We start from the raw sequence: 15003 nt of genomic DNA, 5'->3' as shown, positions 1-15003 counted from the left end.
CAAATAATAATTTCAACACACTCAGTGAAACTTCATCTTTCCATACAAAACTGTTGTCTGAATCAAACCGTGATACAGTTACGTCCGACGTAAGTTCATCTTTTAATAAAAAAATATTGTCTGAATCAAATCGTGATACAGTGTTTGTAATCCAGTCAAATAAGGGTTTAACCTCGGAATGAATGTTAGTAGAAATTTTTTTTGTTCAATATCTTCCTTTTGCCATTATATAACATATCTCAAAAGTCTAGAAAAATCTCATGTCCGCTTGTCGCGATTTCAAGGTCAAATCGCGAAATGGAGATTTTCAAAATTAGCAAAAATAGGCTATGGTATTATATACACATATGATACATGATTTCAAGGTATTTTTTAATGCTGATTCCAAAAAATCTAAAATCAAGACAATCTGACGTCTATGGAAGAAGTTATACCTGTTTTTCATCTGTCAACTCATATTATTATAACAGTTGCAAACTTACTGCCGAAAAAACCTTAAAAGTTATGGTAGAGGAACCAAATTTTGCATGAAGATTTTATAATCCATCATTATTAAAAATCAAAACAATCCATTACAAAAAATATATATACCTACGAAATAATGGTATTTTTTGATAGAGGGGCAAATTTTAGGATATGCACTAAAAAGATTCTTATTCATCTTAGGAATAAGTGCTAATAGGCTAATTTTTTTCATTTTAATCTTTGTTTGGATATTCTTTAACTACCCTCAAAAATCTAAAAAAAAATCTCATGTCCGCAAGTTCTGATTTTGGAGGTTAAACTAAGTTAGGTGCAGACTTAAAAGAATTAGCAAGAAAAGTTTAAATTTGTATATGTATACCAACATAAGCGACATGATAAGGGTATTTTTTAACACTTATTCCAAAAAAACTCACAATAAGTCAACCTGACCATCCCTAAAAAGTAATGCACCTTATTCATGTTGATCTGACACAAATATCTGAAGTGTTGTTTTTCAATTTTTTAAAATCTGCACCTTATCTTCAAACCAGGAAAATTAAGACTTGCGGACATGAGATTTTTTTTAGATTTTTGACATAAGATATAGAATATCCAAACAAAGATAGAAACAAAAAAATTAGCCTATTGGCACTCATTCCAAGATTGTACCAGGATGTTTTTTAGTGCATATCCCAAAATGTCCCCTTTTTTCGAAAAATACCAATTTTTCATAGATATGAATGTTTTTTTCATTGCATTTTTTTTGATTCATAATAATAATGGATATGAAAACCTTCATGCAAAATTTGGTTCCTCTACCATAACTTTTAAGGGTTTTTCGGTAGTAAGTTTGCAACTTGTATAATAATATGGGTTGACAGATGAAAAACAGGTATAACTTTTTCCAGAGATGTCAGATTGTTTTGATTTTAGATTTTTTGGAATCAGCATTAAAAAATACCTTGAAATCATGTATCATATGTGTATATAATACCATAGCCTATTTTTGCTAATTTTGAAAATCTCCATTTCGCGATTTGACCTTGAAATCGCGACAAGCGGAGATGAGATTTTTCTAGACTTTTGAGATATGTTATATAATGGCAAAAGGAAGATATTGAGCAAAAAAAATTTCTACTAACATTCATTCCGAGATTTACCCCTTTTTTCTCCTTATTTTACTGTATTATTGGTCCGTATTATGATGCTAATACTCAAACAACGAAGATTGGAAAATCTAAGTTTTGGATGAACGATGATGTTGTTAAAATTGATGATGAAAGTTTTACTCGAATAGCCCAGTCATTTTAGTCATTTTTAAGCTCAATCTGCGGTATAATTCCAACTGGGCTGAATTGTATACCAATACAACCACGAATGAATGAATTTTATTTATTTCTTTTTTTTTATAATTTTCTACAATAATTGGATGAGTACATAAACACTTTAAAAATTTCATAGCTATTGCACATTTTCGTAAAAAAAATTTTGAAATCTGTTTTTTGATGCAAAATGTAAAAAAAGTATTTTATGAAAAATTTTAAACACCTGTGGTATAAAATAAATCTATAGAAACCTAGGTGGCCATCTTTCTTAAAAATATTCTCCTTATACCAGAATATTTTTAAGAAAGTTGGCCACCTAGGTTTCTATAGATTTATTTTATACCACAGGTGTTTAAAACTTTTCATAAAATACATTTTTTACATTTTGCATCAAAAAACAGATTTCAAAATTTTTTTTACGAAAATGTGCAATAGCTATGAAATTTTTAAAGTGTTTATGTACTCATCCAATTATTGTAGAAAATTATAAAAAAAAAAGAAATAAATAAAATTCATTCATTCGTGGTTGTAGTGAACGAAAACATAAGATGATAAAATTTAAAATACACTGAACGAAAAAAAGTCCATATTTTATGAACTGGTTGCGATAGAACTTTTTTCTATCTGTTTTTAGAACAATCATAAGTGTAGCTATAAGCCGTTTTAGGGTTGTCCATTCTCTATTGCACACCCTGTATATTTTCAGACATATTCTAAACAAAAATTCCCAGGGAAATGGTTTCGGGAGAAGGGCCCCAATCGGAAAAATGGCGAAAATTTCCATTTTTTTTTGGTTTCTCCATATTCTTAACAGTTGAGGAACGAAATTCAAGCTAAAAAAATAATGAAATTTCAGGAACTTTTCAGTTAGGAGTTTTTTTTTTAGGAATAGGATTATGACGATTACAACTAAACTTCAACTTTTTGAATCGTTATACCTAAGAAACGGTGGGTCTTAGGAAAAAAAAGTGTCATGACACTTTTTATATATAATAATCTGGTCTACAATTCTTGCATTGAAAATTTTTTGATAAGACTTACCGTTTTGCTGAAAATCGTGTAGAACCTTTGTGACCTTTTGACCCCTATAACTCTTAACGCGGACACGATATCAATGTCGATTTTTCACACCTTCATAACAAAGCCGTCATTAAGCTGTATACCAAAATTCAGCCCAGTAGGAATTTTTCCGCAGATAAAACCTAAAATTACTGGACTAGAACGCCTGGTCTCATTGAGTTAATCTTAAAGAAAAAACCACGTAAGCGGATGTGTACCAATGATGATTTACAGCAATATCAAAAGATTTTACAAAAAACTAGTGCTCATATGCGAAATTATGATGATAATTTTCGAATAAACTCCAACAGAGGTTTAAAGTATACGCATATAATAAAGAAACTTACAACTGGATCTACTAATAAAAATAAAGCAAAAATAGGCAAATCTTATTCTGAAATAACCGAAATGAAATACACAAATAAAAATATTGAATACGTCTACTGGAATGATCCTAATGAGCTGGTGAATAGATTAAAGCTTTAAATAGCATCCAAAAATGCTGGTAATAACAATCATCAAAATGAAATCAGTTCTATAATTGAAGAACTAAAGGAATCAAACATCATATATTAGTAGCGTTCCGAACTAAAAACTATTCAAACTAAAAATGAGTTTTGACAAGTTCGGTAGAAATTCCAAGACACTTTCAAAAACCAAAGGAGCTGCAGGCCCACCTGGTATTGGATTCAAACTTTTACCATCTGGTGATTATAACATAGAAAATAAACAGTTAAACAATATTGCGAGACCTGAGGAACCACATCAAGCAGCCACTAAAGAATATGTTGATGATAAAATAAACCTTCTTATTGAAATTCATGATCCTAAAAATTATACGGAGGCTCTCGTAAAAACGTATCTTGACAAGCACATTCAAAAAAAAATTATTGAGTTAATAGAAGAGAGAAAAATATTCTCCAATTCTATCAGGAAAATCCCAACATCACTTATTGATACTATAGAATATTAGGCTTAATTTGTATAAATACATTTATAAATATTTTATTTTAGACATTTTATATTTATTATTCATTCAAAAGTTATATTTGTCAGTTAGCATTCAACCGTCTCATCATCAACATCCCATACAAAAATGGATTTCGAGTTATTATATAAAACTATTTGTAATTTTCTACAAACATACAAACATGAATTGCTAGATGAACATTATCAAGAATTTTTAGATTGTATCGGTATGCTCAACCAATTTGAAAACTCAATTTACAATGAGTCGGTGAACGGATTTCATTACTCTAATTGCTGTTGGTCATCTAATGATTGTAAATTGGGCCCCGATACTTGTGCGTGCTATATTATAGAAAAACGTTTATTAAGAATTAAGAAACTTATGTTATTGTATAAAAGACTTAAATAAATTAAAACTTAAAAAAAAAAAATATAAAAATACTTCTTTTTATTTCATTGGTTTCATTCTATACTAATTCAATTCAATTTCAATTTGGTTTATTGAACTTGTTATTTACAATTGACTTAAAATTAACTATTTCTAAGATACATTGGTTGATATAAAATTTTGTTGGCACAGAAGGGGCCTAACCTTAAACAATGACTAAGTTATAAAATATAAATAAATATTAAACATGGATAAACTTAATTTAAAAAGTCTGCTGACTAGGTTGTCCTCGGGGTGTTCAGACCCGGATGTCCAGTTGTGGGGTTGGTTGAGTTGGGTTGGTTTGATTTGCGTTTAGCCACGATAGTATGCCGACTGGGTGTCGGCGTAAAAGTTAACTGCTTCTTCGTTGTCCATTGAAATTATGTGCTCATCCAGTATATCCAAAGCGCAAAGGTACCTAGGTTCCGGATGTCGTTGTTGGGCTATCATTCTTCTCATCAGCTGATTGGGGTGGTTGGCGATATTTCCTACAAGTATCTTCGCCGATCGCAGTAGATACTTGTCCAGTGGTATGATTTTTGCTTCCTCGTAGAGTCGCTTGTTGCTGTAGTATTTTTGTCGCTGTCGATCGAAGTAAAGTCCGGTGCACATTCTCAGTATTTTTCTCTCGAACATTTGTAGTTCCTTCATGGCTGTCTTGGAGATGGTATACCATACCCGAAAGCTGTAGGCAATGACAGGTCGCAGAAGCTGCTTGTAGATCAAGAGTTTCGTTGGTTGACTTAATCCTGTTCTTTTTTTCATCAGAGGGTGAAGGCGATGGAAGGAAAAGTTGGCTTTTTTGAGGACCAAACGGGAGTGATTGTTGAATCTGAGGAGCTCGTTAAAGTTGATTCCTAAGTACTTGGCGCTGCGTTTGGCTGGCAATCTAGTTCCATCTGGAAGTGTCAATGTGATGCTTCTGCAGCTTCCAGCCGATCGACTGCCTCTTCCTCCTGATCGTCTAAGGCACAATAGTTCCGACTTGGATGAGTTGATCCGGATACCCCATTTACTGTAGAACTCATACAGTTTCCGAATGTGAGCTTCGACTTTCCTGGCAGCTATGTTTGGCGAGATGGACTTGCAGTATGTGAGTGAATCGTCCGCGTAAAGCAGGTTCTCGCATTCACTTGCAGGCGGTTGGTCTGATGTCAGGATGCTGTATAGAAAGGGGCCAAGTTTGGATCCTTGAGCAACTCCAGCTCGAATGACTTTCCTTGGTGATTTCCGATCCTCCACTTGCACAAAAAAGTTTCTGGAAGAGAGAAAAGAAAAAATAAAAGCTTAGTAAATGAAGTTTATGGATAAGGGCATCGATCCATACGCTGTCAAATGCTTTCTCGACATCCAGAAAGCATGCGACGGTGACTTGATTGTTGTTTAAAGCTGAGGTGATGTCTTGGTGGAACTTCATGAGCGGATGCAGTGTGGAGTGCTTCTCCCGAAAACCGAACTGCATGTCTGGAATGATGTTGTTATCGCTGCAAAACTTCTTCAGCTTCCTGAGTGTCAGCTCTTCCAAGAGCTTGCTAAGATTGTTGAGAAGAGAGATTGGTCTGTAATTGGAGATGATGTTCCTAGCACCTTTCTTAGGAATCGCCACAATTCTTGCAGTTTTCCATTTCTGTGGGAAGTAGCAGTTGTTTATGCAGTTGTTGAGGATGATAGCCAAGAAGATTATCACTGTTTGCGAGAGCCTCTTTATGATGAAGTTGGAGATGCCATCCGGTCCAGCTGATTTTTTCGGTTTGGATAGGTTAATTATTTCGGCAATTTCTTATGGGGTAGTCAGGTTTGGGCTGTCAGTAGGATCACTTGCAGGATTTGTGTCGCTGAATGTCACTTTATCCGGGTTAGGTAGCAGAGCCCTTTGGATGGATGCCTCGACTTCCTCTATAAAGTCTGTGTCTGCGGAAGGGTTCGGTGAGAAGTTACCTTCAAAGTGGGCTGCAAATGCTTCTGCTTTTTCCAGAGATGTTGTTGCTTCTCCATTGTTGGTGTTAACGACTTCCGGCATTGGTGACTTCTGTCCAACAATTCGGTTGATGTTCTTGAAGGCATCAGGCCCTGGCTTTATTGACTGCAGTCTCTTCTGGAACTGTGTGTTGTTATAGTGCTGAATGGAGTTACGGAGCATGATGTTAGTGCACTGTAGCTCACTCCACACTGTCCGGTAGTTGGGGTTTGATGTATTCAGGTCCCGTTGGTGAATCCTTTGGAGGCGTTTCCTTAACCGTTGTCTGTGGGCGTATAGGTTTTGCACCTGTTCTGGGAGATGTTGGTAGCGGTCCTTTGATGTCTTCGGCTGTTTTTGGTTGTCCACTGCGCTTGTAATTGCCATTTCTAGGGAGTCAATAGCAGCATCAATTTCAGTATTCTCAAGGTTCTTATTGTGTGGAGGGAGCGTGACGGTTTGTTCGACGTCTCTCTGCAGCCGGTCTACGTCAAAACTTCTGTAGTTGATGAAGCACGCCGATGGTTGTGCTGCTAGGGAGATGGGTTGGTGAAGCTGGATAATAAGCTGAACAGCTTCATGGTCCGAGTTGCTGGGTACTGTTGAACAGTTGAAGTTGCTGTAGGCTGGTTCGATGTAGATGAGGTTTGATGTTGCGAGGAAGAAGTCCAGCTTTGATGGCGTTCTCGGGTAGGTTGGTTTTGGTTGGGAGACTGTTACTAGGGAGTGTAGAGAACTGTTGACATCCAGCCAGTCAGCTATCGCCTTGCCTAGCTATACTATTCTATACTATTCTATTCTATACTAATATGAGTAAGCGAATGGTTGTTGAAGAACTACACAAGACTGTACGCAGAAATTTTAAACGTCGTCGCGTAATCATTTAAGGTTATGATGATTTATGGCAGGCTGACTTGGTTGAAATGATACCTTATAGCAATCAAAACAATGGTTTTAATTACTTGATGACAGTTATAGATACATTTTCAAAATTCGCATTGGCCAAAAACAACATAACCTTAAAGGTGTTGTCCTCGCAGAAAAAAAGTTAATGCACAAGAAAAGATATTTATATATCCTACAACTTTGGTTTAGTAACTTATTCGGTAAAGACAATAGTTTAGTAGATATAGACCAATTCGCGTTTTTCAAAATGGCGGATTTCACCATGGGGTTGGCGTCCCGAAAACCGGGACTTAAGCTTTTCTAATACCTTTCTTTCAGATTTGAAAAAATCAGCCTCCCTATATTTCGTTTCACAAAATGCCTGTTCTATTAACTAACTTTCCTGTACTTAGACTATAGTTTTCAGATCAATAACTTTCGACTCATACATCGCATGACTTTCAAAAATGTACCAAATTATTGGAAATTTGATGATCTTTAACTTGTACTGTTTAAAAAATTATGTAACTAATACCGGGAATGATAAAATCTTACAAAAACCGAAAAAAAAATAAATTAAAACAACATAACCTCAAAACTATTGTCCGCTTAGAAAAATAATGTATTACAAAGAAAAGATAATCAAATTTCCAAGAACTTTGGTTTAATAACCATTTCTCTAGGATAAATAGTTTTGAAGATATAGAGCCATTCGCGTTTTCCAAAATGGCGGATTTCGCCAGGGGGGTGGTGTCCCGAATACCAGGACTTAAGCTTTTCTAATACCCCTCTTTCAGATTTGAAAAATTCAGCCGTCCTATATTTCGTTCCACGAAAAAGTCTATCTTTCCTGTACTATTTAACGAATTTGATCTCGTACGTTGATCCGATCGGTCTGATGATTTCAAAACCATATCCTCCTCCTGACATAGCAAGCAAGCTGCTTGGTGAGAGAGTTGAGTATCGACCTGGTAGAAAAACCTGAAAACAATATACAAATAGATGGTTAAATGAAACCAGAACAAAATAACATTTTAGACTTACCTTAGATTCTCCTACATCTGCTACAATACGTTCGCCCCACTTTGTTGTAATTTTTTCTATATTGAATATCTCGTATTTAACTCCAATGCTAAGCTCCGACAGTTTTTTCGTTGGTTTGAATACATTTTGATTCAACATATACGCTTCCCGGACTGCAAAGTCATCCAATGTGAAAATGGAGTATTCTGCCTCTGAGAAATGCATTGTAATATTCTCAATCGTGGGTTTTAAAATGAACTATTAATATTTTTTATAAATTTTCCCGTTATTTATATTCTGATAACTTTGAATCGATCTTACCACGGCACAGTGTGGGAATTCGCGAATTTAGCGGAATAAAATTAAAAAATAACGCTTGCATTTTAAATTTTGTTGCAGTTTTTTTTGTGATTAGTTCATTGAATATGTGTATACAATCAAATGTAATTCACATTTTGCTGATATTTTATTTAAGTTTTTGTAAAATGAGCTTTGAAGTGACATTTTCACCAAAAAGTACTTTTTTTTGAAATCATAATTTACAAAAAAAACTTTTGAGGAATGATTTATTGTTTAATTTTAAGACAAATATGAATAAAATAAAGAAAAAAGTTAATTATTGTCAGAATTGACTAGGTTTTTTGCAAACCGATATGTCAATGACGTTGTTTATGAACTAAAGCAACTATTCTCTAAAAGGCTTCTGAAACGTACAAGATACTATTTCAAAGGATGTTTTAAATTATGTAGCTTTATTTATGCACAATCAATGTTTTTTTTTAAATTGGTAAGTGTTCTGTCACGAAATTTTTTTGCCATACATCATCAAGGATACCAAAAATTAAAAGAACCGTAAACTTCCTGTCGAAAAAAATTAGTTTAACTGGAATAGACAATTTGTTTTTACCAATCGTGTTATTCTTGTAAAATAAAAAGCCAATTTGAATTTATTTAATTGTTTTACTATATGTTTTGTTTTTAATGTAAACAATTTCACCCTTACTAATTCCTTTTTCGCAAACTAATTTCATATGCAGTTGAAATTTCTTCAAAGCTAAATGAGTCTAAGAGGCCTTGTACTTTCTTCTCCTTCATTTTTTCACAGCACTCATTAAATGATTTTCTAGGTCTACCCACACTTGCAGAATTCGAAGGGGAAGGAATTTCGTAAAATATTTGCTGTGGTATTACTAAATAGCCACTGAGCCAGGAAGCATTTTTGCATTCAAAGCTTTCACGGTTCCTGTTTTTTGACCATAACTGATCTAACTTAAAACAAGTTGTCCTCACAGACGCCTTTAATGATTTAACTGCTTCTTCAGAAAACGTTATGTTACCAAAAACATTTAAAACAAATGACATAACTGCCTCAAAGCGCTTAATTTTTATTTTTGAGACCCAAACATCAAGTATGTCCTTCTTTGTTATTTGGAAAGACATTCTTTAAATTATATAATACCGAAATATCTTGTAATTTAAAAGGATAGTTTGCTAATTATTCAAATAACATACCACATTATAAAAAGACGAAAATTAATACTCCACAGTACATATACACACAATAACACACAATGGTCATTTAGAAAAAAAAAAAAAAAATATATCATAACAAAATTGGGGTGTCAAATTTTAGTGATTCTTGATAGATAATAAATCAAGCTTTGCATTGAATATTGTCTCTAAGCGGAATAACGCGGAATAACCAAAGTTTTGCTCTAAAAAAGGTACAAAAATCGAAAAAAAACACATTTTTTTAACTTCAATCACCAAAACAAAAATGTAAAACACCCTGTGAAATAAAAAATTACTTATATAATTATACCTTGATATTTAGAAAATATAAAAAAAATAAAACTTTTATTAAAACGCACACCAAACGCACGAGAAAAAATTAAGAGCAAAGTAATCTCTTTCACCAAATAAACAGAAAAAAAATCGCCAACTGCAACTTCGAAGCTATTTTTGTTTTGTTTACATGATCCCCACCTATCAATGCTTTTGTTATCACTTTCTACAATCTATTAGCTTTAAGAAAAACCGGTTTTGGCATCAAACAAGACAAGTCATTTTTCGAATTAAATTCCGCTAAATTCGCGAAATCCCACACTGTGCACGGGTGGGGGATCAAAGCAAAGAGAAAGAACACGTCTATTTGATTTTAAAACTTATTCTGATTTATTCGACTGAAAATTACGTGTATTTATACTAGAATTTATGCTTACTTTTACTTCAATATAACACCAACACATAAAATGCTTATTTACAAATTTCCAAAAAATACCCCCACTCTTTACAATAGAAAATTCCCCACTCCTTTCTTTTTGGTGCAGTTGTTTTCTCCTTATTTGGTAAAAATTCAATTTTTTTTTCCTCCACAAACAAGCAAACTGTAGATTACCATTTTAATTATTTGATACAGTTGTTTTGTCCTTATTTGGTAATAATTCAAATTTGTTCTCCTTATAGAAAACTAGATAAGCATCCCTCGCACTTTTCTAACTCTTTTATTCCCTACGCAATTGTTTTCTCTTCCACTTTCTTAAATAGGCGTGTACACAATTTTCATCACAGACGTACACATGTTTTTACTTATTATGTTTTCATACAATCTTGGTAACCACTTGGTTAAGCGGAATACAACAATGCAATGCATACTAGATAATAAAGTAAAAGTAGAAAACTAGATAAGCATCCCTCGTGCACATGTGTACCATATTATTTGTAGCACGGACGTAATCCCTACACAATTGTTTTCTCTCCAACTTTCTTAAATAGGCGTGTACACAATTTTTATGACAGACGTACACATGTTTTTACTGATTATTTTTTCATACAATCTTGGTGACCACTTGGTTAAGCGGAATACAACAATGCAATGCATACTAGATAATAAAGTAAAAGTAGAAAACTAGATAAGCATCCCTCGTGCACATGTGTACCATATTATTTGTAGCACGGACGTAATCCCTACACAATTGTTTTCTCTCCAACTTTCTTAAATAGGCGTGTACACAATTTTTATGACAGACGTACACATGTTTTTACTGATTATTTTTTCATACAATCTGGTGACCACTTGGTTAAGCGGAATACAACAATGCAATGCATACTAGATAATAAAGTAAAAGTCAACATAAGTTTCAGTATAAAGAGACGTAATTTTCAGTCAAATAAATCAGTATAAGTTTTAGAATCAAAAAGACGTGTTCTCTCTTTGCTTTGCGATTCAAAGTTACAAGAATATAAAATATAAAAATAACGTGAACATTTATAGCTAATCAAATAAAGTGTAAAATTTTGAAAAAAAAAAAAACGTGAATATCTAACAAGGTGTAAAATTTTGAAAAAACAAAAACAGTAAATCAGTATAAGTTTTAGAATCAAAAAGACGTGTTCTCTCTTTGCTTTGCGATTCAAAGCTACTAGAATATAAAATATAAAAATAACGTGAACATTTATAGCAAATCAAATAAAGCGTAAAATTTTGAAAAAAAAAAAAACGTGAATATCTAACAAGGTGTAAAATTTTGAAAAAAAAACAAAAACAATTATGTGTCCTCAAATCTGTATCATTTGCGAGAAAAAATTCGCCCATGCTAACTCGCTAAAAAGGCATATGAATTCTGTTCATAAGGAGCAGGTTCGTATTGAATGCCCACAATGCCAAGCGATGTTTTCACGGAAGGATGCCATGCTTAGACATACTAGGCAAGTGCATTCTAAAAGCAACATTGATGGTGTAAGTGGGATCGTTGTGAGCAATACCGGAAACGCTCAGCATGTATCCAACAAGAGAAAATCTATTGATGATACCCCTCATTGCTCATCGAAAAAACGCAGATGCGACGCTTGTCAAATGGATGTGGAAACTCGCGAATGGCCAGCACATTTAAGAACAAACAAACATAAGAGCAAGAATCTAGCACAAGTACCAAACACTTTCTTCATGAGGATTCGCTAGTGTTTTGGAGGAAATGTTGAAACATTCATGTTGGAAAACAAACTTGAAGATGTTTTAAACATTAAAGTTTTTTTGGACAAATGTAAGCCAGATTTATTGAATCTAATTCAAGATTCTATGCTCAGCAAAGGGAGTGTTAAATTCAGCATTGAATTGTTTGCCGAGTTCATTAAATACTCGATGCTATCTGGAGGAGAAGAGCATGCTGATTTAAGCATTAAGTCGTTTAAAACCCCTATGGTAATAGCTTTTGATACACAGGATATTGAAAAAACATTTTTGTAAGCTATTTGAGATTATTGATGAAAAAAGTGAAGTGTTTGAGGCCCAAAGCTCTGGGTGGAGCCTTTTTTGCATCAAACACTTAGAAATCAATATTAACGAATATAAACCACTGAGAGGGTCAAGCTATATTAAACTGCCAAGCTGTATAGAATCAAAAAAGGCATGTGTTAATATTCAAAATAATGACGAGTATTGCTTTAAATGGTCCATCATATCAGCACCCCATCCAGCCAATCTTCACGTAAATAGAACCAGCTCTTATTCAATACCTGAAATATCCGATGACTTCATAAATTTACCCAATGGACTTCAGCTCAACTTTACAAATCTTATTTTCCCCTTGAAGCTGAAAGATGTATCGCTCTTCGAAGAGCTCAACCCGAGGATAAGTGTTAACGTCTTTGGCATTGAGCCGAAAAATATCGGAGACAAATATAAAGTTGTTGGACCTTACCATTGCACAAAGAACGTCAAGGAGAACCATATAAATCTGTTGTTCATCATCTGGATAAAAAATATTTCAAGACTGATCAGCATGCAAGTAAATCATGGGAACCATTCTATAAGAATGTGCAATTCTTGCCTGCTTACATTTAACACGGAAAGAGCATTTCAACAACATCAAAGAGAATGCAACAAAACAGCAACTGAACTACCGAAGGAAGATGCCAATATCCTTAAATTTGAGCATTACGACAGATCTATGGAGGTACCCTTCGCAGTCTATGCCGATTTCGAGTGCATGCTGGAAAACATTGAGAGTTGTCAACCAGACCCGTCAAAGTCTTCAACGACAGCAATAAAGGTGCATGTACCCGTAGCAGTCTCATATTATTTGAAATGCTCTTTTAATTCATCATTGGACAAGCTGTTCCAATACACAGGTAAGAATGAAATGAGTTTAAAACATGAATACAAATTTATTTATTTATTTATTTTTTTTTTTGATTGCAGGAAACGATTGTGCTCGAGTGTTCCTAGGTTCTCTAATTGAAGTAACAAAACGTATGTACCAAGAACACTTGAGGGTAATAGTACCACAAATTGTAACATTTGAAAGCAGCGAAATGTTTAGAAGGGCCACCAATTGCCATATATGTGGTAATTATCTAGGACTGGACAGAGTACGGGACCATTGCCATTTAACTGGGATTTTTAGAGGTGCGGCTCATAGCAGATGTAATTTAAATTTTAAGGTACCAAAATTCTTTCCTATATTTTTCCATAATCTCACTGGATATGATGCCCATTAATTTATTAAGGAGCTGGGTAATACCATAGGGGATATTAGGATAATTCCTTTGAATAAGGAGAAATACATATCAATATCAAAAATTGTTCAAATTGATAGTGAGAAGAGTTTCGAGCTAAGATTCTTAGACTCATTTAGATTTTTGCCTTCTAATATTGATAACATTTCAAAAACCTTAGCAAAAAGTGATTTCAAAATGTTGTCTCAATTTTGTAACAATAACGAAAGATCCTTCAAACTTATGACACGCAAAGGTGTCTTTTGTTATGATTATATAGATTCAGTACAGAAACTTCGCGAAACGGAATTACCTCCTATATCAGAGTTCAAAAATTCATTGATTGACGAAAATTGTACCCAAAGTGATTATGAGCATGCTAAAAATGCTTGGAATAATTTCAAATGTTCTTCCTTCGCTCAATATCTGGAGCATTATTTGATTACAGATGTTTTGATTTTAGCTGATATTTTTGAAAAATTCCGTAGAGATTCAAGAGCTATATATGAACTAGATCCATGCCATTATTATACATTGCCAGGGTTTTCATGGAGTGCAATGCTAAAGAAGACAAAGGTTAAACTCGAGCTTCTCACTGATATTAGTATGTATAATTTTTTCAGTGAGGGTATAAGAGGGGGATTGACTCAGTGCAGTCTTCGACACTGTAAGGCCAATAAATACATGGAAGAATATGATCCAACAAAACCTTCTGAATATTTAATGTACTTAGATGCAAATAACCTTTACGGTTGGGCAATGTCTGATTATTTACCACACTCAGGCTTTCAATGGGTTGATCCTCCAGCCAATTTATCTTTAGTAAAAGAATGGTTGCTATCTGATAAGAACGTGGGATACGTTTTAGAGGTAGATCTTGAGTATCCGCCACATATTCATGATGATTCACGATCTACCATTCTGCCCGTCTAATAGATCTATTAATAACAGTAGCCAAAAAAAATTGATTGCAGACTTAAATAATAAGGTCAATTATGCTATGCATTATAAAACATTAATTCAATGAATTGAAAATGGTTTAGTGTTGAAAAAAATACATAGAGCTATAAAATTTCATCAATCTCCATGGTTAAAAAAATACATTGATCTTAATAATGATCTTAGAACTAAAGCCAAAACAAAATTTGAAAAAGATCAACGTAAACTGTGCAATAATGCTGTATTTGGTAAAACCATGGAGAATGTTGATAAGAGAAAAGATGTCCGGATTGTAATATCACTTGACAATTCAAGTAATGGTAGACAACTCGGCGCTCGTTCTCTCATAGCCAAACCAAACTTTCATAGTATTCTTGAGTTTAGTGATAATATGGCTGCAAATGAATCGGACGTATACGGTTTATAACAAGCCAATATACTTAGGTTTCTCTGTA

General features: G+C 33.8%; 2 protein-coding genes across 3 annotated transcripts in view; both read left to right on the top strand.

The window, feature by feature from the left end:
* Positions 1-15003, top strand: part of LOC129907700 (uncharacterized) — a 196885-nt gene that overhangs the window by 81932 nt on the left and 99950 nt on the right. The window lies entirely within an intron of this gene.
* LOC129907704 (uncharacterized) lies at positions 12337-13622 on the top strand. Its single transcript, XM_055984031.1, has 2 exons — positions 12337-13243; positions 13314-13622. The coding sequence occupies exons 1-2, from the start codon at positions 12895-12897 to the stop codon at positions 13610-13612; spliced, it is 648 nt and encodes a 215-aa protein (XP_055840006.1). The 5' UTR covers positions 12337-12894; the 3' UTR covers positions 13613-13622.

The sequence above is a fragment of the Episyrphus balteatus genome, chromosome 1, assembly GCF_945859705.1.
Source record: "Episyrphus balteatus chromosome 1, idEpiBalt1.1, whole genome shotgun sequence".
NCBI classification, from domain to species: Eukaryota; Metazoa; Arthropoda; class Insecta; order Diptera; family Syrphidae; genus Episyrphus; species Episyrphus balteatus.
Note: the sequence above shows the minus strand (reverse complement) of the source record. Positions and strands in the feature narration are given on the sequence as shown.